Below are 23,589 nucleotides of genomic sequence, written 5' to 3'. Positions count from 1 at the left end.
TAATGCTTTTATATGTATAACATGATACACATAGGGTCATAAATATAGTTTTACTGAGCATACAGTTTATCTAAACTATAAATTATATTACTGCTTTACTGGCTGTTTAATTAGATAAGGAACCTAGTTAATTAATATGTTTATGACGTATATTTGGGCGTTGCCTTCCCCATTTTCGCGTGCTCTGTGGGCGTGGATGCAGTGATGTCATTGGAAAATCCTTAAAAGTCTTCCGGAGTAGGATACACTGATGTAACCTCCGTTGGAAGCTTACTACAGGTGGATTTTAAGCGGCTTCTTTCGTCTCCTACGGTATTCAGACAGGCGGCAAGATGGCCTCACGAAATCAGTTTCCGGGTCACGGAGGAGAGGAGGAGGATCGGTAGGAAAAAGGAGACATTTTTGGGGTTTCTGGACGCAGCCCTTGTGTCGGACCGCGTATCATTTTGAGGAAAACCACGTGATCGATACAGTTCCTCGCACAGTTGCTTGCAATTACTTTTTAAGTCCAGCAGATGTCGCCATTAATTGATACAGCAACACAGTTTCAACACAGTGTCGATACAGTTTGGGAAATGTGCCATACACACAATGAGGCTTCATCTGCCCATCACTAGTCTTATCTGTCTAAACAGTAGATTTATATCTGTGGTGTCCAGCAGCTACACCAAACAAACACATTAGCTGGAGGTAGCTACCATCAGTGAATGGCGCAACAGGGCGTGGCTTTAAATGCGAGACCCCGCCTCCCTTTCTACGTATTTGCTTTTGATTGGAGGCCGCTTAAAGAGGTGCTTAACATGATTGACAGCTCACACACACACCTATAGGGAACGAGAGGTATTAGTAGTGAACCTATAAGACCAACTGTTGGCGCTTCTAGTGTTAAAAAAGAGTAACAATTGAATTTACATTCATATAAAGAGAAGCTTTATTTAACCTTTGTAAATACTTTACTAAAATACCAAAATTTGATATCTTCTTACTGAACTTTACTTTTTTACACTTTTGAAATCCTTTAGAATTGTTAAGAATAAGAAATGCCTAAAAACTGTAAGAATTTATGACGAGTTTTCACTGGCATCTTGTCAAAATTTTACTTTTCTTCCTTAATGCATATTTTTATCCTCTCTTCTATTGCGGTCTGGATCATCTTAAAACTCGAAATGAAAGTTTAAGTATATAAAAAGTTTGACAGCATGATACGCAATAATTACACTTTGTATATAATTACACTTTATAACTGAACGAGATTCACACTGTATAACTATAACTAATAAATCACGTTTATCCAGCGCTCAAAAAAGAGCACTCCCCTTCTTATTCAGTGAAGACACACCTATCACGTGCGGCAAAAAAAAAAGAATCGGATCACTCTAAGGAGCCGGCTCTTACAGCCGAATCGTTCTGTAATAAAGTGATTAAAGCGACTGACTCACTTTATTATGAGGACAAATCTTAACGTACTTAATGTACTAAAACTTAATGTATCAAAACCTAAATAAGATAAACAACCCCTGCACTTTAACCCAATATTACTAACCCGCTGTAAAATCCAGAGAGGCAGGGATGTAAACGGGCTGTATGAGGAGCTCCAGTAACAGTATATGATGTATTTTGTATCAGGGTGTTGGATCAGTATAATTAGAGCACAGACCGATAGAGTAGCGTGTAGCGTCTCAGCTACACTGGTAAAATGTGCTACAGCGTTTAAAGCTGGTTCTGAAATAAGACTGCTCTGTTTTAGAGTTCTCCTCAGTGAGGGCAGTGAGTTCATTAGTTGTATTAGCTGGGTGTAATATGCTGTGAAACACATGGCCGGAGTTCGCTGGTGTTGCGCCGAAAACAGTCCCCGGCTGATCTCTGTAGCTTGGCTGGGAGGTCACTTCACTTTGCTGTAGCATTAGCTTAGCATTAGGTTTAGTATTTAATTACGGTCATTAGTTTATACTACTTACAACACCTGACCCAAATAATCAACTAACTACCTGCCCTCACTGAGGCGACAACGAACCAGAAACACCAATTTACTTCACTGCATAATAAAGACGGTGAATGTTAAAACGTGTTACTGCTGGTTCTGGAGTATCACTGACCTGTTTTAGTGATTTTATGCTGTGACACTCTCAGCTCTCCATAGTAAGCGCAGTTAGTTAATTAGTTGGATCAGCTGGGTGTAATATGCTGTAAAACAACACGGCCTGAGTTCGCTGGTGTTGCGCCGAAAAGAGTCCCCGGCTAATCTCTGCATCTGGGCTGGGAGGTCAGTTCATTCCGCTGTAGCATTAGCTTAAATCTAGCATTTTTCTCATTATGACTCTTAAACGACCTCGTAATTCAGAAGATCCAGCGATGTTTAGGAGGTAAATGTACACAGAATAAGACGTACAGGGGTCCGAACAGATTTATTTACCACAGAATGTGACAGAGGCGGGTTTTTGAAAACCCTATTCATTTTTCTCATAGGGAAAAACCGATTAGACACGGAAGCCGCACGAGGACTAAAGAATGACGCACGACTTGGTCAGTGGTCTATTTGAGCTGGTGGAGTCTGCTAATATGAAGAGATTTAGTTACTCTTTAAACACACTTTTTCACATTACATTACAGTTTTTACCTCAGTTTCACTATTATCAACATTATGTATAAAACTGAAGGTTTTGGATGCAGATTTAGTGGCATTTAATGGATTTATGATTTATGTGGCAGTATATTTACATTACTAACTACAGGGCTGATAGCTAAAAGATAAAAAAAAAAGGTCTGTCACCCAATGTTATTATAGAAATGTTATAATTCCAATTAAAAGCTGAAAAATCACACTTTCAAACCTATGCATCGTTAGATAGTTTTTCAGTGTTTGATGATTGATTTATGTTGTTTGGTGTAACCCTGCTATGGCTGTTTGACCAGCTTAGCTTTAGACCACCAAAGGTTTTGTTTTTGTTTGCTAGTTTTGCTGGTCTACAAGCATGATCATCCAACATAACCATGCAGGTAACCAAAAATCCAGCTCAAGACTTGCATTCCCCAGTAGCTGGTTTTAGATGGTATAAGCTGGTCATCCAGACTAAAACATACTCAATGCTTGTAAGCTAGCTGGTTAACAAGTATAATCAAATACAATCAAATACAACACACACTACGATGGTAGAACAGCTAGCTTACAAGCTTATGCTGCCTTCAGTTTGAACCCAGATGTTGGAATTTCCTAGTTCCAAGCAGAAAATATTAACTGGAACACTCCTAAAAGTTGAATTTTCTACTCAGAATTCAGAATTCCAAGATGGCTGCACTGCACATCAACAGCAGTAGTAAAAGAAGCAGTGTTAAACAATGTATATCTTCTATCTATTAGTATCTAATTAAATCAGTTGTACAAACAGCAATGTACAGCTTCTGTCTGTGGAGATGTTTACGTAGGGTTTGTTTGTGAAAAATACTGCTATAAAGTATCGTTATTAACTGGTATCACTAGCTATGCTAACAATGCTAGCTGACTTCTGAATGCTTATCTGGAACATTATTCCATATAAAAAAACTGGTCTACTGTAAAGAACAATGATAAATTGTAGATGCTGACAACATTTTTCTACTCTACCGTGGTATAACCATGACAGTGTTTGCATATGACTATTATTATGTCATATTAATTGGAACTATATTGCATCATAGCATAGTAATGTTTCAACACGGCAGTGAGTAAAAACGTTTACACAGAAGTGAGAAAATGAAACGACACCAGTTCCTAACACATACTGGATTCTTTAATTCATTTGGTAGATAATACAAAAAGGGGGAGAAATGCTGTAGTCATATTGATGGAGTATAATTAATTTGATATTTCTATTCAACTCAATTCATTGACATACTAAACCTTCCCTAAAACAGAACTTTGCAAATGTTGGGTGTTAAACACACACACTCACACACACACACCCCACCACACACACTCACGATTGGAATCCCAGTGAGAGAACCACTCCTTATAAAATATTTTTCCACTCCCACACACAACTCTATCACAGAAAACTCATCTCATCAGAGGGTGTATTTCTTGAGTATGTCATGGTAAAACATGTAACTGATTCTGGATCAGTTTTCTTTATACGAAAACAGTGAGTGATTTAATCTGAGGAAAAGTGAACACGATCCCAAATCAGTACAGATTAAAAGCCCAGGACACAAAGCTTTTACTCTGTAAAAGAATAATAAAAAAACATCAGTGCTTAATAAAAAAACAAAAGATCCCTCAAAGGATCTTTAGTCTACAATCATGATCTCTTTCTAACGCTGTACCACAGCTCCACTAGGTCGAGTGATGTGCTGAAAAAAGAAATGAAAAAGAAATGAAAAAGAAAACGAAAACAAGACAAGCTAAAATCATAGCAACTCTCCACTTGAAAAACACACTCGAAAGACAACTCAAAAGATCATGGAAGAAAGACTATTCTTCCTATGGGCCTGATATCCCGGGCAGTTCTAAAATAAAAATAATAAAAAACACTGACCTCGCTGGTCAGCCACACCCCCGCAGCACTCCTGGGTGCATTCGCGCTGTGTACAGGTTTTGAACAGATTTTCATTGTGAAAGGACAGACAGACACTTGTGCAAATGATGCGTAAATCAGCAGAGATCAGGCCAGACTACAAGCCTATGTTCACATATAATTCAAGCATGCGCGTCTGAACAAAACCTGTACATTCACTGCAAATCAGAGGCTTTTCCACGGTTCAGCATGGAATGTTTATAAATCGTCCTTTGGGGCCAGAACCATCAGTGGGAGGGTTTGTTATGATGTTGGGATCTGTTGAATGGCTAGCTGGGCCCTGCTAACACTGCAGTAGGCTGGGTAGCTGGTGTGCTAATGTCACAGTAGTAATGTTGGGGAAGACAGTAGACAGCATGCCAATGCTGTAGTAGTGATGTTGGACAAAGTCTGTAGTTGCAGATACATTCATGCATGTTTTTTCTGTTGATTTTTCAAATTCCATCTTCCCGCCAGAACCCAAATCATTTTAAAGCTATTTCCTGTTGTTTGCTGTGAAGGTAAACCTTATATTAAAAACTATTCTTTAACAGAAACAAAATTAAATCTGACCATTTCAGACATGCATACACAGCCCTGAAAAAAAAATCTAATTTGATTTGAGTCATGGGTAATGTGAACATAGCCAAAGTGGCACTCGTGAGCTCGCAAGCTGACTGGTTCAGTTTAAAGTAGCATAAAGGTTTGTGTACTTTAATGAGCTAATTCTCAGTCCACCTTAAACTGAACCAATCGGAAGCATGCTAAGCCCACGAAGCCTGAGTGCAGCCGCCTGTCATGTCTTGAAAAACCCTCCTTGCAATGAAAACCACATGCTAACTGACAAGAAATATGGAAATAGCTTTTACGTTACAAGAATGCGAAAACGATTTATTGCTTTGTGACTCCGTGTGTTCGTGTGATGGATGGATTGATAGACCACTATAGTGACATTTTAATATCCCTCCGCCGAACTGGCAATAAATTACAGTGATATTGCTAAACGCTTATAGGAAACAGTTACTGGAGAACTGTCAACATCCAGGAGGAATTCCTGATATTTATTTACAACTCAATGCAAACTTAAAAAAGGGGGGAAAAAAAGGTGGATCATCCAATGATTCACATTCACATGTGCTACACAGCCATTTTTCACAGTGAGTAGACTACAGTAATGACATTTTTAATGAAGTTTTTAATCTTATGCATTTTTTTTTCTCCTGGTCCGATCATTCCACATTCCCACACACTTTTTTCCACAGTCATTGTACATTGCTGTAATGTGATATAAAACACTGCAAAAATAAGAGTGCATTGCTGTGTTTATATTACAGGCTGCTTTAACAAAATAATTCAGATTTTTAACTTAGATTTGGATTTTGATCGTTCACATTCATAAATGTACGCATACATTGATACATTTACTTATGCTGCCTCTGTTGTTCTGCTGAATACTGGGGCCCTGGCAGAATCTGACTTCCCTTATGCAATGTTCTGTAGTTTGTTGTAAAGACAGAAAAATAAAAATCAATACATCTGCATAATAAAGGTAATTCAGAATTCAGCACAACCCCAATGTTGGATGACGACACATGAACTCTGATCTGACTGTTCACATTCATGTTGCATTCCAACAAATTGTATCCAATATTGGACCATATATATGAAAGTGAAGCAAATCTATGAAATTATTTAAAAAGATCTGATTATGTGTCCACACAGATATGAAAAAATCAGATCGGTCACATTAAGTAAAAAAAATCTAATTTGTGTCACTTCAGCCTAGTAATGTGAACGTAGCCATTGCAATCACTGTTTATGAATGGATGCCTGTTATAATTTTCATTTTTATTCAATCTGGAAACGATTTCTTGTGGTTCTGGTTGACCCAAAGCCAGATATAAAACAAACATAAGATGTTGATCTGACTGGATTTACATGGAATGAGACTGGACCCTTTTTCTGCTACACCTCCTATTGCACTACACCACCCACAATGCAATGAATCAGTGAAACAATGGGACACTAAACAAGCTTCGCTCGCTGTCGGGGAGCCCTGTCTTCACTGCATTCTCACTTGCATCAACCCTGTCTGTTAAACATCAACCCCAATGTTAATCTTTACCAGTCAAGTCTTACCAACTTCATCAGCAGCAAATAGAAACCAAGGTCACTCAAAGTTACTCGACTGTGACTCAGGGGGCCGGCCGTCACCTGTGCTTCACTGGCCTGGACGAAGTCATCCACTCATATCACGCAATCGGGATTAGTGTGAAAAAAAACTTCTACTACAGTTCTAAGAGTTTGTAGGTTATTAGAGTCAAATCCGTTTGACCAAATCCTTTGAAATCTTGACACTGAAGACAGGGATGTCACGTTAATAGCGTCTCTAGAAGTCCACAACAGCTAGAGAGAGTGGACGGCAGACGGGACGGCGGAGGGGACAGCTGCAGAGCCGTGCAGAAGGGAGCCGCTGTCTGGACATAGCCAAGAGGGATAGGAAGAAGAGGGGAGATATACAGTGACAGGAAGGAAGTTGAGCATCTGGAACAGGAAAAGTGGGCGGTGTCCAGCTATAGGAAGTGGCTTAAATAGAAAATATGCTCACTACGTGGCTGTGTAGAGACCCCTGAGGACTGTTGGGTCTTAAGCTAGTGGTAAGGACAAGGTAGGAGGCTAAGAAAGGGGGAGGAGCAAGCCGCCAATCACCTCACTCATTTTGGTGGTCAGCCTCAGGTTACCTAATAAGTATCCAGAGGGAGATGAGCATCACTGAGGATCTCAATCATTTAGTTTATTTTTTGTTTGTTAGTTTTTTTTTTCCTCACACTTTGTTCATTTCATTTTGCAAAATTCATCAGAATTAATAAGAATTATTCTAGTTTATAAAGTTACAATGAACTATACTCCCAAAGCCCCACATGCTTCAATGCCACTGAGATTTTTTATTATAATTATAATGTTTTCCCCCATTCAGTCGCAGTTATTTCTTTTTTTTCTTGATTTATTTATTTATTTTTAGTTAAAAAGGAGGATGACTGCACAGGTGGGCGACTCCATGCCCGAGCAGTGACGGCAAAGGGAGTGATACGGTGGCGGACCAGTGGAAAAAGTTCTTTTTATTTTTCTAATCCTTTTTCTTGGCTTCCACGTTGCCGTAGCTGGAACCTGTTTTGTTGACCTCGGTTACGCCGATGAGGCGGCGCACAGCTACAGAGGCTAGACAGACAAACAGACAGAGAGAGAAAAAAGAGAGAGAAAGAGAGAAAGAAAGAGTCAGGTCACATTCTGAATATATTTTCATCATCCAAAAAAATAGTTGCACCCAGAAGGAAGTGTTGGATTGCAATACCAATCAGAAAGAAGACAAATATTACCAGGAAAAATAAATGATGGTATCCTATGATACAGTTTAAATATGTATTAATGTGTCCAATTCCATCCCACACACATACAGCTCTGAAAGACCACTTTAGTTTCTGAATCAGTCTGTCTGATTTAGCTATTTTTAGGTATATTTTTGAGTAAAAAGAACATTGTTGTTTTATTCTATTAACTACCAGCAACATTTCTCACAAATTCCAAATAAAAATATTTGCATCTAGAGCATTTAGTTGCAGAAAATGAGAAAAGGCTGAAATAACAAAGAAGATACAGAGCGTTAGACCTCAAATAATGCAAAGAAAACAAGTTCATATTCATAAAGTTCAGAAATCAATATTTGGTGGAATAACCCTGGTTTTTAATCTTTGCATGTTCTTCCTCACCAGTCTTACACACTGCTTTTGGATAACTTTATGCCACTCCTTGTGCAAAAAGGCAAGCAGTTCAGTTTGGTTTGATGGCTTATGATCATCCATCTTTTTCTTGATTTTATTCCAGAGGTTTTCAATTTGGTAAAATAAAAACGATTTTTTTTTATTATTGTTTTTTTTTTCCCCAAAGCTATAAGTCTGGTGATGTGGCTGACTGTGACACAGCATCTGTATCTCTAAGGTAAGCTCTTCAGATGGCAGCAGTGTGTAAATGAGCATTATCCTACTTAAGCAGTGCACTGGAGTGTGTGTTTTTAATACAAAGGGCCACTAGTTGCAGAACCTTGTTAAAGTAACATTAGGCTGTCAAAGTGTTTTTTATTTCAAGGTAGCGTTTACAAAGCATTGCAATCTGTGATTCCTTCTGGTGCAAACTATTACTAAAGTAAGTAAATCACATCAATAAAAAATGTTAGCTGTAATGCAATATTTTTTGCTAACTCTGTGAAACTGTGTCTGTGGTATGACAAAATCACACCATTTGAATCTTTTTTTTAAACTCACCAACAATGAGGAAAAGCATGAAGCCAATGATGAGGAGGGGTGAGCCACTGACAAAGACATCCCAGGCAAAGTTAATGAGTGGGGAGAGCAGCAGCGTAGCCCAGAACAAGAAGTTTAGCAGTGTCCATAACCGACGCTTTGGTATGATGGTGGGGCCGGGGTACTTGCCCTCTTTCTCATAGTACTCCTGTAGTGCATCCTGCAAAGCAATTAAACAGGTATGTGAGATGGAGAGACTGACCATACAATGAAGAAATGCTTCAGTAGATAATCAAACTTAAAACAATATTTTTAGCAAATCTTTGGCGTTATTTTTTATTTTATGGCATAAAATAGCTAAATCTCGAATGTTTAAATACGGGATACAATAGAAAAAGAAAAGAGCTGTCTAAAGGCCAGAAAACAGATGTAATCAATGCCCACAAGGCAGGGAATTGCTGTACATTTTCTACAATGCAGAATGTTGTTAGAAATGGCAGTTAAGGGGAACTGTGCTGGTCAGGATAAATAAGTATCTGGAAAAACCAATGGAAAACTACACTGGTAAAACAGGCAACAATATGACTGCAAAGATGCCACATGACTACCAAGTTTCTTTATGTTATGAATAATCTTATTAAATTTATTAAAATATTAAAATTAATATATTAAAAACTCTTATTAAACTAACTCTTAATAATAATAATAATAATAATAATAATAAACAAAAAGCAAAAATGTGTCATTTAATCAGAAGTGCTCTAAGCATTGTAGAAGAATGAATCATAAAGAAAAAGCAAGAACAATTTATATTAGAGGCCATTTAGTATAATCAACTTATAAAGCTGATATCCTGTGCACTACCTTGGCTCTAACCAAGAATAATCCTGCATGTATTTAGACTGATCAATAAGAAAAGAGAGCATGAACAACTATTGATCAAATACAAATCTCATCAACTGACAGGTCATGTTCATTACACATCAGACAGAATTCTGACCTTTTCTCTGTAAAGGTTATGAAGCCAGTCTGCACACTCCTTCTCATCATCAGGGATATCTTCTACTGGGAAACGCCTACAGAACAGGACAGAACAGACACACCAATCAGTGCAGCCCACCACAAGAGGGCAGTGTTACTCCAGGATTTGGTCTGGTATTGATGGTCTGGCATTTGCCAAATTTTTCATAACTTTATTCATTAATAACTTTCAAAGAGTGACTTTCAAGTTCATGTAAAATACCTCAGGAACTGTGACATAATGTTTGTTTTAAAAACCTACTAATAAATATATATTTTTCATTATTTAAATAATTATTTTGTAAACAAACAAAAAACAATCTCTTGCTTAGATTTGACAGCTTTGCAAATCTTGGCTGGATTTCCCCCATCAGCTTTATGAGGTAGAGTCATCTGGAATGGCTTTCAGTTAACAGCTGTGCTGAACTTTTTAAGAGTTAATTACTTGGATTTTTTGAACTCTTAATGTGTTTGAGAGCATCAGTTGTGGAGTTGTAAATCAGTAGAGTTGGTATACAGTGAATAGCCCTTTTTGAGTAATGTTCTAATCCATATTATGGAGCAACATTAGCATTACCTGCTAAGGGCTAGCTCTTTCGCAATTCAGATCAGAGTATATTTGACTGTAGCCTGCGAGTTTACTGTGTTAAAACAAGCTACATGAGACGAACCGCTTGCTAATATCGCCCTGGATTACCAGAACACTAAGGGTCCCTAAGTGTAGCACTGTTGAGCGGCATTAAGAATTACAATTTTGTACAGTTTGAACTTAACTTAGCTTTAAATACCTGCTGAATTAGAAGGAAAACATGGTGACACCCCTGTTTTTTTACTAGTATCGCATAATGCGATTTATAATCCGGTGCGCACTATGTATGAACAGAAAATAAACGTTCTTTGATAGTTTGCCTTATAATCCGGTGCGCTTTATAGTGTTAAAAAATACTGTAGATAAAGTCAAGTGCAGTCGCAAAGACAATTAAAAAAATGTAAAACTTTATGATAAAACTGGCTCTCATTAGGACTGCCCCAGTCTCAGTAAACGCAAATTAACAGCACCCCAGGTAAGAGCCACTTAAATGCTATTTGGATATTTGATTTAGTTTTTAACATTCTTAAATTTACTGCATTTACTAGCTGCCTGCTAAGTGGAAATGGAGCTAGAGCTGTTTGCTGTGATTCCACCCTGCTGTGGGCGTAATCTCTGTTAAGTTGTCAAGCTAATTAAGCAGCGAGTAAAGGCTCTACTGGTGTTTGACAACTGACTTAAGAGTGTACTGAAGTTTCCTCAGACAACAAAACTGTGTTGACACAAGATGCTTTCATTTACCAATGCATTAGGGGTCCACTTTAGTCCTGTTTGGACAGGATTAGTTTAACAGGGGGTGGATTACTGCATTAATACCAGATTTACTTAGTGATTTTTAGTTCCATCTGAAGCATCATATCAGAATCTTGAGTGAAACATGCAACAAAAATAAATAACCTCAGGTTGCAATACTCCCATGTGAATCAATATGTATTTAAATATATTCAATCATATCCTGTGGTATCATAAGTGGTCATAGGACGTGGTTTATTGAGGTGACAGCAGTGTGTAAATAGAGTAGCCACTCCTAGCTATTTATGATGCAATTTTTTTATCCTATGTAAATCAGTCAAAAACTCTGCCGCCCAATATATAGAACTAATCCAGTTCACATAGGCTTTTGCAACAATAAAATACACGACCTTGAATATTCAAATGGATGGTCTTTGATTTAAAGCTGCAAATCTGAGTGGAAAAGAAGTCGCTCATAAAAACAAAGACAAATAAAAAAGTTGCATTTTTCTGATTACCTGTAATCACTGAAAATTTGGTGCCCAGAAAATGGTTACTTATTCTATTACAGCACCTGAAAGCTACAGTAGCATGTGAGAGATTATTCACTGGGCATTAATAATCCAGTGGGCTTTATAGTGTGAAAAATATGGTACCTTAAAAACGTCTTTATTATCACAAATGCTTGTGTAGTACAATGGAATTCTCCTCTTTGCATATCCAGGCTTAGAAACCCAGGCACAGTATCAGCCATGCTACAAAGGTTAAAGGCCATGTTCAAGGGCCCAACAGTGGTAGCTTGTTAGACCTGGGTATTGACCTCACAACCATGACATCAACAGCCAGGCACTTGCTTTTTTTTTATCTGCAAAGCTGACCTTGCAGAGTTTATCAAATACTGTCAAATGCTGCAGTAATTATAGACAACGTGTAAAAAAATAAATTATGCAGCCATTATTTCAGCTACCTCAATAACTAGCCAACAGGTTCTATTACAATTCATACAATTCGTGTATTCATAGTCATTTACACAGAAAAATGGAATGAAATTACCGAAAAAGAAGCTGTACCAACCTGACACTCATGTCAGCTTTGTATTTCTTGCCACTGACGAGGCCTAGCAGGGTGGGGTTCTCCTTATCTTTGAAGTTCAGCGTTACATCGTATACTGCTTTTACTAAAAGACAAAGACAAGATAAGGTCGATAAGAGGAAGATAGTACTAGCACTTTTAATCATTCATCTTGGTTCAGGTGTTTGGAGATTAGAGCAGAACAGAGGAAAAAACAGAACTGTCTCAGCTTCACCCAAGTCACATGGTACAGTTATTAGCGTGTTGAACCGGAATAACAATAATGCAAAAACTATTTATGCTATTTCAAGTGAGTGACACACAAATATGATTTTAAGGTGGTGTTTCACCTGAATATATTAGACCTATGCGGATGTATAATGACTTTTTAACATTCTTTTATAAGTTGTCTGACCAAAGGAGGATGGGGCCAAGGCAAATCTTGCTCTCTCAGGTATCCAGCAGCTGATGGCAAGCTGCATGACCAGGATTCGAACCAGCGATCTCCTGATCATAGATTTGATATTAAGGCAAAATTGCTGCCTAATGTTGTAATGTAAATCACTATTAAGGTACATCTTTGAAGTTTATTACCATTGTGTTACAACACTACACTTAATAATATCAGTCATACTGCAAAACATAAAATTGTGAAAGTTCGATACATATATTCATATTTAAAGTTAAGTACTAAAAGTCACAAAACCTGCACATAAACCTGCATTCATAACACAAGCCCAAATAGGACACATCTTGCCTGAAAAGCCCTGAAACTGGTTCAAAAGCCTTAATACATCTAGGCCAGTGAGTATTGTTGACAGTGCATGTGTTTTGCTTCCCCTTTTTAGGCTCTGCAGTAGCCTTCAGTGATGCGTGAGTGTGTGCATGTGTGCGTGCCAGTTCACACCTGTTCCCTTGAGGCATTGCATGGTGGTGGTGAAGCCCTTGGTGCGTGGCAGTAGGTGGTATTTGAGCTTTGGCAGGCCTTTGCTCTCGGCCACCTGCATACTGATCTGGTGCTTCTTCTCTGTGAAACGTGTTCCCTCACAGTAGAGCAGAAACTGTGGGGACACACAAACACAAATACATTATATACATGCACGTTTATATGTTAAAGAGAAGACAATAATACACTACAGTATTCGTAAGTATGCTATAGTAATGTTTTTTGGGGCTTAGAGGCAAATTCAGCTAAGAAGTAATGGAAGTTTACAATTACACTAGTTTATGTGATTTCTAACAGATGTGTTCTGTTCTTAATATAATTAACTAAAATACAGCCAAAATTCATGTGTCAGTGTGTCTTTGGTATCAAAAGGACGCAAAACATGCAAAAAAAGTACTAAATCTCATAATTAATCATTTACACACCTGTGCATCTGTGTGTGTAATGAGCGGGGTGTGTGTGCTCTAAGTGCACATGGCACACCTGCATTGCTAAGGTAGCAATGAAAGTCTGACTGTTGTCAGGGTTTAAATCAATCAGTGGCGCCAAGTTTTCCGTTGCCAAGATAGCAACACGTCAGAAATGTACCTGCACACATCTCACTTCCAGACCACCATGGCATTCAGCATAGATATATATATATTTTTAAGCTTTATTAACGGTGCAGGCACAAGGCATGAAAATAGACTGTTAGCGGGGTGTAAGATAGAAATGAGCGTCACAACACCCTTTGTACAGGGTGTAAGATAGGGCTCAGTGACTTCATTTATGGTAAGGGTATAACTGTGTAAGTGACATTTGTTTGCAAATGTACTTCTTTAGTACAAGCCCTCTGCAGGGCTCACTGCAGCACCGAGATCAGTGTAATCCAATAACACTGTGATCCCTTGCATCTACTCCACTCAGTGGAAACACTCTGTGACCTCACAAACTAATAATCCAAGCAGAACTCACTAGAAATTAGATCACAAGTATTTGATGACAAAGAGACTGACTAATACATAATACACAACACTGAACATCATGTTCTGAAATGTCAGACTCTGTATATCCCCTATAACGGATAGTAGCAGTCTGTGCACCTAACCATCAAGATTAAGGAGTTAATACGCTCATTGAATGTGGGTCATTGAGGGAGCTGTGTGTTCCAAGAACAGACAGTGTTACATTAAAGATGCATCTATCTTCATGTCACTTGTAATATTCTAGAACAAGGATTCTTAAAATGTTTAGGCTATGTACCATGATATATCTGCTCTATTGAGTCTTATTAATATAGGCATTACTTCTCTACAGGAACTAGACAAGCAGTGTGTTTGTGTGTGCATTGGTACACATATGACAGCAATGGGTGCAACTTAAGGTAGCTGAATGCATGTATTCCAAAGTGTTTGGACCTACAATGTACAACCTTGTACAACAGTTACATTCAACCACACCATTAAGGCTAGCTTTCATTTTTATTCAAAAGCACCTTAAGCACAAATAATGGGAATGGGCAAATAGAGTTTGCCAACAATCAAACATGGCTATAGCAGAGCCACCAAGAGCTTCTATTAGTTTACACTGGCCATGTTTGTCTGTTCAGTGCACTCTGGCCTTAGTCCTGCTTAGCAAAGCTTTTGGAAACTGTGGTTAGTTTAAAAGTATTCATTGCACTGACTTTGGACTTGATATAACACAGTGGACCAACACCAGCAGATGACATGTCTCTCCAAACCATCACTGATTGTGGAAACTTCACACCTCAAGCAGCTTAAACTGTGTACCTCTCCACTCCACTATCCTCATTTTCCAGCAGGACTTGGTACACTGCCCATGCTGCCAAAAGTACCAAGTGGTCTTATACAATATTTAAATTTTCTGAGACTCTGATTTTTGGGTTTTCTTTGGCTGTAAGCCATAATCAACAACTTTAAAAGAAAGAAATGCTTAAAATAGACCACACTGTTTGTAATACATCTATATAATATGAGTTTCACATTCTAAACTGAATTACTGAAATAATTGACCTTTCAATAATAATTGATTTTTTTGAGATGCACTAGTATATTGCATCTACAGGAGTTTTTACAACATTCTATTCTATATTCATATTAATTCACATTAATATGGAGTCTGCCCCTCCTGTCTGCAGCTTTAACAGCAGGTTTGAACCTTAAGCAGAACATTGGGGGCTTTATCTTATATGTGGTATAACACTTCTTGGCTGAGCTGATGTGATTTTTAAACACTTCCACACAAGAATATTGTGTTGTGGAATATTTAAAGGGAAAAAAAAAAGAACTGACACTGGAGCACACTGAGCTCTTTAGAACCACCCATTAATGATTTTTTTAATAATGGATGCAGCAGAGTCACTGAAGGAACTCACCCACATATACTCTGGGTAATCTCTGAGTTGGTGGAGCCCTTTAAACACCGTATCCCTGTCCTCCTCCCACTTCCTCTTACAGAACACGATCTCCAGGAAGTACCAGGTCCAGCCAATCAGAGGCACTTTCAGCAGCTCGTGCTTCGCCAGCACCTTAGAGCTCTGGGAAAGACAGAAACAAATAGTAAATTAAAGAGTAAATAAATAAAATAGTAGTATAAAGACACGGGGAAAAAATGGACCCATGGGTGGTGTGGCTGTTTAAGTGTTGCTAACTGGAATAATTGACAGATACTTGATAGATCACAGCTTAATAAACTACTATTGTCTTTCTGGGGGGGTAGATAGGTGCTCCCTTTTAGCTTGAAGCTAGCCAATAAGAGCATGTCTATTATTTAATGCAACACGTTAGTGACATTGTAATCAGTTCTGGCCAAAAATAAATGGTTGGCAGGCTCTATGTGATACAGAGTGCAATTTTTTTTGACTATTTTTTGAACAGGGGAAAAATGTACACAGAAAGAAACTACTTATTTTGGTAATTGAAAACCAGTGTTAGACCAAATATGGGCATAACAAGGGCTACAGAACAATACACAACTTTAATGGTACATTACTTTCCACCTAGCATGATCAAATTTCTTAGGTAACAAACACACATACAATAAGTGTACTGACCCCTAACACGCCGTATCGTTCACACATGGTCCAGCCGCACAAGAAATCAATTTCAAAGTTGTGGTTGAGGATGATGATGACATGCTCTTTGCCAAACATATCCACCGTGGCCTGGTCAGTGTACAGCGTGCAATCTGTCCCCGACCACCATTCTAAAAGCATCACCAACTCTGTAAATTAATGAAGAGAGCATTATTAAATATACATTATTAGAATATGTCTTTAAAGTAAGTATAGCGTCTTTGCATTTTGCAATGGTTTCAGAACAAAACAAGAGAGATACACACAGATGTGACGATCTGGACAAAAGTATTGAGACACCTGCACTTTCATTGCTTCTTCAGAAATTAAGAGTATTAAAATATAGTTGTAGTAACTTTCTATACTGTCCAGGGAAGATTTTGTACTATATTTTGTAGGATTGATGTAAGGATTTGATTGCATTCAGCAAGTAGAGCATTAGTGAGGTCAGTGTGTTCAGTGGATGATCTCCACACTACCTCATTCCCAACTCTCCACTCATTCCAGAAAACACAGTTCTTCTACTGCCCCACAGCTCAATGCTGGGGGGGGATTTATACCCACTAGCACACACCTGGCATTAGGCATGGTGCTTATCTGTTAATGTTTGATATGTATTGTATTCTATTCTACCGGCAATACTTCTCTGAAGAGAATAGAGAAGCAATAGGTGTAACATAAATAAAGCAAAAACAGAACTGCGATATTAGCTTGAACTGTATGCACATAAAAGGTGACGCATTGAAATGACAGGCTAAATGACTTGGTCCAACAACTTCCTTAAAACGAAATGAGACTTTTCCTCTTGCTGTTAAACTTTTATCTTATTATTTTACTAGACCTGCATATTGAAGGGCATTTTTCTACAACAGGGTTGTGTCCTAAATCTAAAAATGGGCACTCAAGCATCCTAAAAGCACATGGTGTTACAGATCTGTTGTTCTCTCTGCCTGTAGACGTGAGGTGGCTGCCTAAAAAGGCAAACAGGATTATTTTTACATATTTTGGATTGATTTTTTTGCATGAAATGCCTCCGGTCAGCAACACAGAGCTCCAGGCCAGAAAACTGTCTAAGTGAATCAATGTGCTGGTGTGTAAGCCATTGAGGAGCTATGTAGCATGACTGTTAACATAGCCATCAGGTATTTAAAAATTATTCCTAATAAATGATGCACAAATTTTAAATATGCTGCATGCGTAGAAGTACTCACGACTCCATAGCGAGTAGGACATGCGGGTGTTGAACTTGCGGTAGAGCTGCTTGTTGAAGGGCCATATCACACAGCTGCACAGCTGGATAAAGTTGATGATGAGGCCGCTGACCACGAAGACGAAGCCGATGAGGAGCTGCAGGATGAACTGGCTCTTCAGCCAGGCCAACACACCCATGACGGACAAGCCCACGCCTCACACACACATACACACACACCTGGGAAAAAAAATATATAAAATAAGGTGCAGGATACTGGACAGTGTTTTTTTTAGGTTATGATAAATATTATTATTAGTACAGTTCAAGACAAGGTTAAGTTTAGGGTTAATAAGGTTCTGTACAGTGTTATATTGAGGACGTGGTTAAGATTATGATTTGTACAGTTTAGGTTAGAGTTAAAATTAGGGTTAATAGGTTTCTGAAAGTGTTCTATTAAAGATAGGGTTAAGATCATTATTTGTACAGTTTAGGTTAGGGTTAAAACTAGGGTTAATAAGATTCTGGACTTTTTTACAATTTTATTTCTAATTTTTCACATTTTCTTCCCAATTTTGGAAAGTGCACCGACTTGGTTCAGATACATCAGCTTACAGACGCCCTGTGCTGCAGACATCACCCTTTAGTGATGTGAGGAGAGAGCGCCATCTACCCACCCAGAGGGAGCAGGGCCAATTTTGCTCCTTCTGCGCACCGGCAGCTTGTTGGCAAAGCTGCATGAGTGGGGGTTCGAGCCTGCGACCTCCAAGGTTAGGGTTAAGATTAGGGTTAATACGTTTCTGAAAGTGTTATATTGAGGTTATGGTTAAGATTATGATTTCTGTAGTTTAGGTTAGGGTTAATATTATGGTTAATAAGTTAGAATACGGTTTGTCTGCAGTTAGGGTTAAGATTAAATGTTGGTATGATTATGGTTAAGTGTTGGTAAAAATGGCAGTCTGTGTGTGTTCCTGCGTAAGTTTGAAGCGAAAATAACCACACACTAAAGTCAAAACAATACATATGCAAATTGAATGGTAAAAGCTCATACATATCTTAACCTCACATCTGAACATGCAAATGTAGTGCAGGTGCTTCCTAGAGAAGCACCACTCTGGGAAAGACTCAAAGCTGTGATTGAATTAACCTCTTAATTTAGTCTTAAAAACAGTTGAGCTAACCGTGTGCAACAGCAGCATCATGCTACTTTGAGGAAGTGCCAGTCTGTGAGTAAGAGCTGACACTGAGGAGAAAAATGTGTCTCAAATAGAGAATATATTCAGAGTACACTAGTCACTTTATTTACTAGAACAATAGCTCACACTAAAAAACACAATGTAACATAATGCACTATTAGTACGAGCAATACAGATATATACAGAGTTCTAAACTTAATTTTTGTGGTTTCTTACTGAGCTATTTTTTTAATAGGGCAAGCAAAATGTGGAACTCAAATCATGCAATTCAAAGCAGTATAACATCAATTCAATGCAGTACAAAAGCAATACAACAGCAACACATTGGCAACCAATACCTATACAACAGCAACACCATAGCAGCCACTCAAACAGCCTAGAAACTAATATCTATATAACAGCAACACCTTAGCAGCCACTCAAACACCTAAATAACCAATACCTATACAACAGCAACACCTTAGCAGCCCCACAAACACCTTAGCAACCAATACTTATACAACAGTAACACCTCAGCAACTAATACCTACACAACAGCATCACCTTAGTAGCCAATACTTATACAACAGCAATATAGCAATATTTCACAGCTTTTCATCAACGAATACCTTAGCAGCTAATACCTAAACAACAGCAACACCTTAGCAGCCACTCAAACACCTAAATAACCAATACCTATACAACAGCAACACCTTAGCAGCCACACAAACACCTTAGCAACCAATACTAACACACCAGCAATGTTTCAGGTTTTCCTCAACAAACATCGTAGCAACCAATACTTCTAGCACAGCAACACCTTAGCAACCAATACTTATACAACAGCAACACCTTGGCAGCCACTCAAACACCTTAGCATCCAATACTAACACACCAGCAATATTTCAGTTTTTTCCACAACAAACACCGTAGCGACCAATACTTCTAGCACAGCAACACCTTAGCAACCATTTAAACACCAAAGCTAAGTAAGGCTAGGCAAAATATCAATATCACAATATGTTTTATACTTTTTATTGTCGATACATTAGCTTCCCGCCTTACGTTTTATCACGTGAGCACAGTCTGCAGCCCAAAAAGCTCCCTCTGTTGCTGCACATGGGTTATTGCAGCTTTTTTGCTTTGATATCGAAATATTGTGAAAAATATGATTACTCGCTCAACCCCACATCCCTACTATCACTTTTAATGCATTTTTTTTACAAGGATATTTACAAAGACTAATCAGTGATTCTGAAAAACAAGTGCACAGTGCAGGTACTGAACTTACCACGGTGGGTTCTTCTTCTTTACAGTCCCCTTTTACACGGCCCCTCACTCAACACCACAGACCTGAAAGAGAGGGAGCGATAGAAGAGAAAGAGAGAGAGAGAATGTAAGAAAGGACAAAGCACAATTTTCTTCTGAACCTTCATACATAGCATACCCAGCGCACATGCACACACGCACAAACCTTGATGAGCACTTGCATGTAATGACAGGCATACCAATGCCTATTTTTACTCAGCAGTGGAAGCTCCAGCAGCAGCAGCAGCATGCCTTAACGACTGCAGTCCTGTCATTCAGCCTCCACTCCAGCCTGAATGGACTCAACATTGAACGCTCGAGCCACCCAGTAGATAGTCCTTGGCTCCTGCGGTTTGCCGTAACTCAAACGCACACGAAACTGCCTGCCAGTGCTATTCCGTCCTGCGTCTTTCCTGTCCAACCGCTATAAAAATCCAGCAGGAAGTCGGTGAGAGTTCGCCACAGCAAATTCTGTACCCCACCAGCGGGCAGTCAGGGGGGCAGACTGCAGCCCACTAATGTACCGCTGCTCTCCCTCTTTTTTCACTCTCTGTTACACACACACACTCACATGCGTTCACCCACCCACATTCTTCACGCGAACTTTCACCTAGTTGGAGTGCCGCCATCTAGCTCCCCTCACTGTCTCTATCTCTCCCTCTCTCTCTCTCATTCAAGCTCAGTCTCTCTCTCGCAAGCTCTTTTACATTGCAAATCTCACTCCATCACATTATACTGTCTCATTTATTTTCCTTTTCTCTTGCTCTCTCTCTCTTTCTCTGTGCATATACAGACTATTGTTCATGCAAAATGTGCAAGCAATAACTCATCCCCCCAACAACAGACCTTAAATAACCCTGCAGGCACAGAGGCAAGATGGCGTCACATCTATATTCCTCTTACTGTATCTCTGTTTAGAGCTCAATTAGAGCTGAGTACTCCTACCATTCAGTGTAAAGACGTTTACATGCACTTCATGATATGATTAATGCATTAATTTAGTCCTGCCTGCATTACAGACTTCAACATTATCATATAACAAATGAACATGACCTTAATAATGTTTAATAATCATTTAAATGATACTGTCTATTGTGTTTATTTGTATGTTTGTTCACATACAGCTCTGGAAAAATTAGGAGACCAATTCAGTTTCTGAATCAGTTTCTCTGATTTTGCTATTTATAGGTCTACATTTGAATAAAATGAACATTGTTGTTTTATTCTATAAACTACGGACAACATTTCTTCCAAATTACAAATAAAAAGTGTCATTTAGAGCATTTATTCGCAGAAAACGAGCTCTCAGACCTTAAATAATGCAAAGAAAACAAGTTTATATTCCTAAAGTTTTAAGAGTTCAGAAATCAATATTTGGCGGAATAACCCTGGTTTTTAAAACACAGTTTTCATGCATCTTGGCATGTTCTCCTCCTCCAGTCTTACACACTGTTTTTGGGTACCTTTATGCCACTCCTGCTTGGTTTGATATTTTTTGTGATCATCTACCTTCCTCTTGATTATATTCCAGATGTTTTCATTTTGGTTGTCTTTTTAAAAGGGTATAGGTGCTTTTTTATGCTATTATTTTTAATCATTTTGTCAGTGGCATTTAAATGGTCTTAAAATGACAATATTGTTAATTGTCCACAAAAAACTGATATTGTGACTGCAGTTTATCTGTAATTCAATCAACACATTTACATAAAGCTGCTGATTAAATAATGGGAAAACAATAATCATGCAAGATCTCTGGAGAATAAGGAATAATGGTAACATCATGTAAAACCCAAACGTCATGTTGAATCTTTTTTTAAAAGCCATAAGATGAAAGACGAAAGTGTTTTGTCTCCATATTACAGGTGCTGTGTTAAATGCTTCTCTCTTATTTCTGGTAAAGGGTCTGTTTTCGCACATGCACCTCCAAGAATAATATGCTGTTTACATGACTACTTGAAAAACAAACAGCCATATCCATAACAGGAACACCCAAAAAAGATCTGCCTGATGTTAGAAAATATGTTCTCCTTTCCTCCTTTCAAAAAACACATTAAACAGCACAGGAATATGAATAGCATTATCTTGGTTGCCTGTAGGCCAAACAAATATCACCACAAATATACAGGCCTGAGGAACACAGGCATTGACATTGATGGCTCAATCAAGCACACCGTAAGGTTAATTAAGGCTAAAGCAACAGCTTTTTAATCATTACGGAGCTTCGCAAAGGTTTACTCTTGTGCAAATAAGCCAGATGCTCAGTGTAGGCCACAGTATCATCATTATTCTCCTAATAATTAATAAATAATGTAGCTGCAGGGTTTTGTGTTGTTCACTTGTTACCAAATTTACATCAATACCAACTACTCAGTACCTAATTAGTGAGTCAGAGCTGATGGGCATGCTGGTTTCAGAATCTAAATTGCTGATCTGCTGTGTGAAGGACATTCTCTATGCATGTTAACATTAGTGCCATTAGCAGTGAACATAACCATTATCTAGCTCCATTTAGGAACATGCTAAAGTAGGGCTTATATGGATGTCTGAAAAGAATGCTGCCACTACCGGTTTAAACTGACTGAGAGATAACAGATAACAGAGGGACAAGTTAGCTAGCTTCCTAGCTGGTTGTTGGTACTACTGGCTAGTTAGCTATTTACAAGCTCCATCTGTACTGCCTTACATTAGGCATGGTGCAAGTGGACGAGGAAGTGTCACATGATTACACAGGCTTTAGTACCATTCTTTTTGTGCACTATAAGGCGCACTTAAAATCTTAGCAGTTAGCACAGTTTCAGTGGAAATCTGGAAATCTAAGCTTACTGTAAATAAACAGAAGCACTTTCCTCACCAAAATAAATAGTTTTCAGGAGAGAATTCTGTGTAGATTAATATCCAACCCCTTATTTGACTTGTCTGAAATGTGTGTGTTTTTTTTTCTTTAAGAATTACCGTTTTGTTTACTTAGCTTAGCTTTACAGGTCTCACCACCTAGCAGTGAGATCTGGTGAATTAGAATGAAAACATGGTGACACCCCTGTTCCTTACTACAGTCCCATAAAATGCGCCTTATAATCCGGTGTGCCTTATGTATAAAAAGACCAGAACATAGACATTAATTGATAATGCACTTTATAGTGCGAAAAATTCGCTATGTTTTTTGAATGGGAATGCGCAGGTAAGTGTATATATACTGTTTTGAATGTTTTTGAATATTGTACAGAAATCAGGACTTTGTATTGAACACATGGTAAACTTAATACTTCCGAACGCACCAACCCTAAATCAATCTGAAAGCAAAAGAGCATACTCCTTAAAACACAGAGGCAGGATGAAAATGCTAAGCTCTTTCTAGTGCCACACTGCTCTCCTCTTTAAATTCTGAACACTTGCCAAAGGGAGTGTGTGAGAGGCCGAGCAGTAAAGAAGATCGAATAAGGGTGAAACAAAATGAAGCAGAGAAAGAAAGAGCAAGACACAGCAAGTAAAAACTGGGCAAAGCTGCCTAAACCCACCACCCCCTACATGGTGTGTGCGAGTGTGTTAGACATCACCTGATCCACCCAGAGGCTTTTACAGCTTGAGGCACAGGACCAGTCGAGTAGAAATATGAGACACACTGTCGCTCACACACACTCTACACCTAGTCACTCTCTCCC

General features: G+C 38.5%; 1 protein-coding gene across 3 annotated transcripts in view; it reads right to left on the bottom strand.

Moving 5' to 3' along the window:
* Positions 1–5,558: 5,558 nt before the first annotated feature.
* Positions 5,559–23,589, bottom strand: part of agpat3 (1-acylglycerol-3-phosphate O-acyltransferase 3) — a 33,579-nt gene continuing 15,548 nt past the window's right edge. For 2 of the 3 annotated variants that reach the window (XM_007251333.4, XM_007251332.4), the window contains exons 2-10: positions 19,914–19,975; positions 17,470–17,687; positions 16,238–16,407; positions 15,560–15,721; positions 13,147–13,300; positions 12,243–12,345; positions 9,828–9,903; positions 8,849–9,047; positions 5,559–7,748 (exon numbers count right to left, since the gene is read on the bottom strand). In XM_007251333.4, coding sequence (XP_007251395.1) covers positions 7,657–7,748; positions 8,849–9,047; positions 9,828–9,903; positions 12,243–12,345; positions 13,147–13,300; positions 15,560–15,721; positions 16,238–16,407; positions 17,470–17,647 — 1,134 coding nt within the window. In that variant the 5' untranslated portion in view covers positions 17,648–17,687; positions 19,914–19,975 and the 3' untranslated portion in view covers positions 5,559–7,656. Of the gene's footprint in view, positions 7,749–8,848; positions 9,048–9,827; positions 9,904–12,242; positions 12,346–13,146; positions 13,301–15,559; positions 15,722–16,237; positions 16,408–17,469; positions 17,688–19,913; positions 19,976–20,096; positions 20,479–23,589 lie in introns of those variants that run through there. The other variant, XM_007251334.4, reaches the window with a different exon arrangement.

Source organism: Astyanax mexicanus, chromosome 21, assembly GCF_023375975.1.
Source record: "Astyanax mexicanus isolate ESR-SI-001 chromosome 21, AstMex3_surface, whole genome shotgun sequence".
NCBI lineage: Eukaryota > Metazoa > Chordata > Actinopteri > Characiformes > Acestrorhamphidae > Astyanax > Astyanax mexicanus.
The sequence above is the reverse complement of the archived record's forward strand: the minus strand, read 5'-3'. Positions and strand labels throughout refer to the sequence as shown.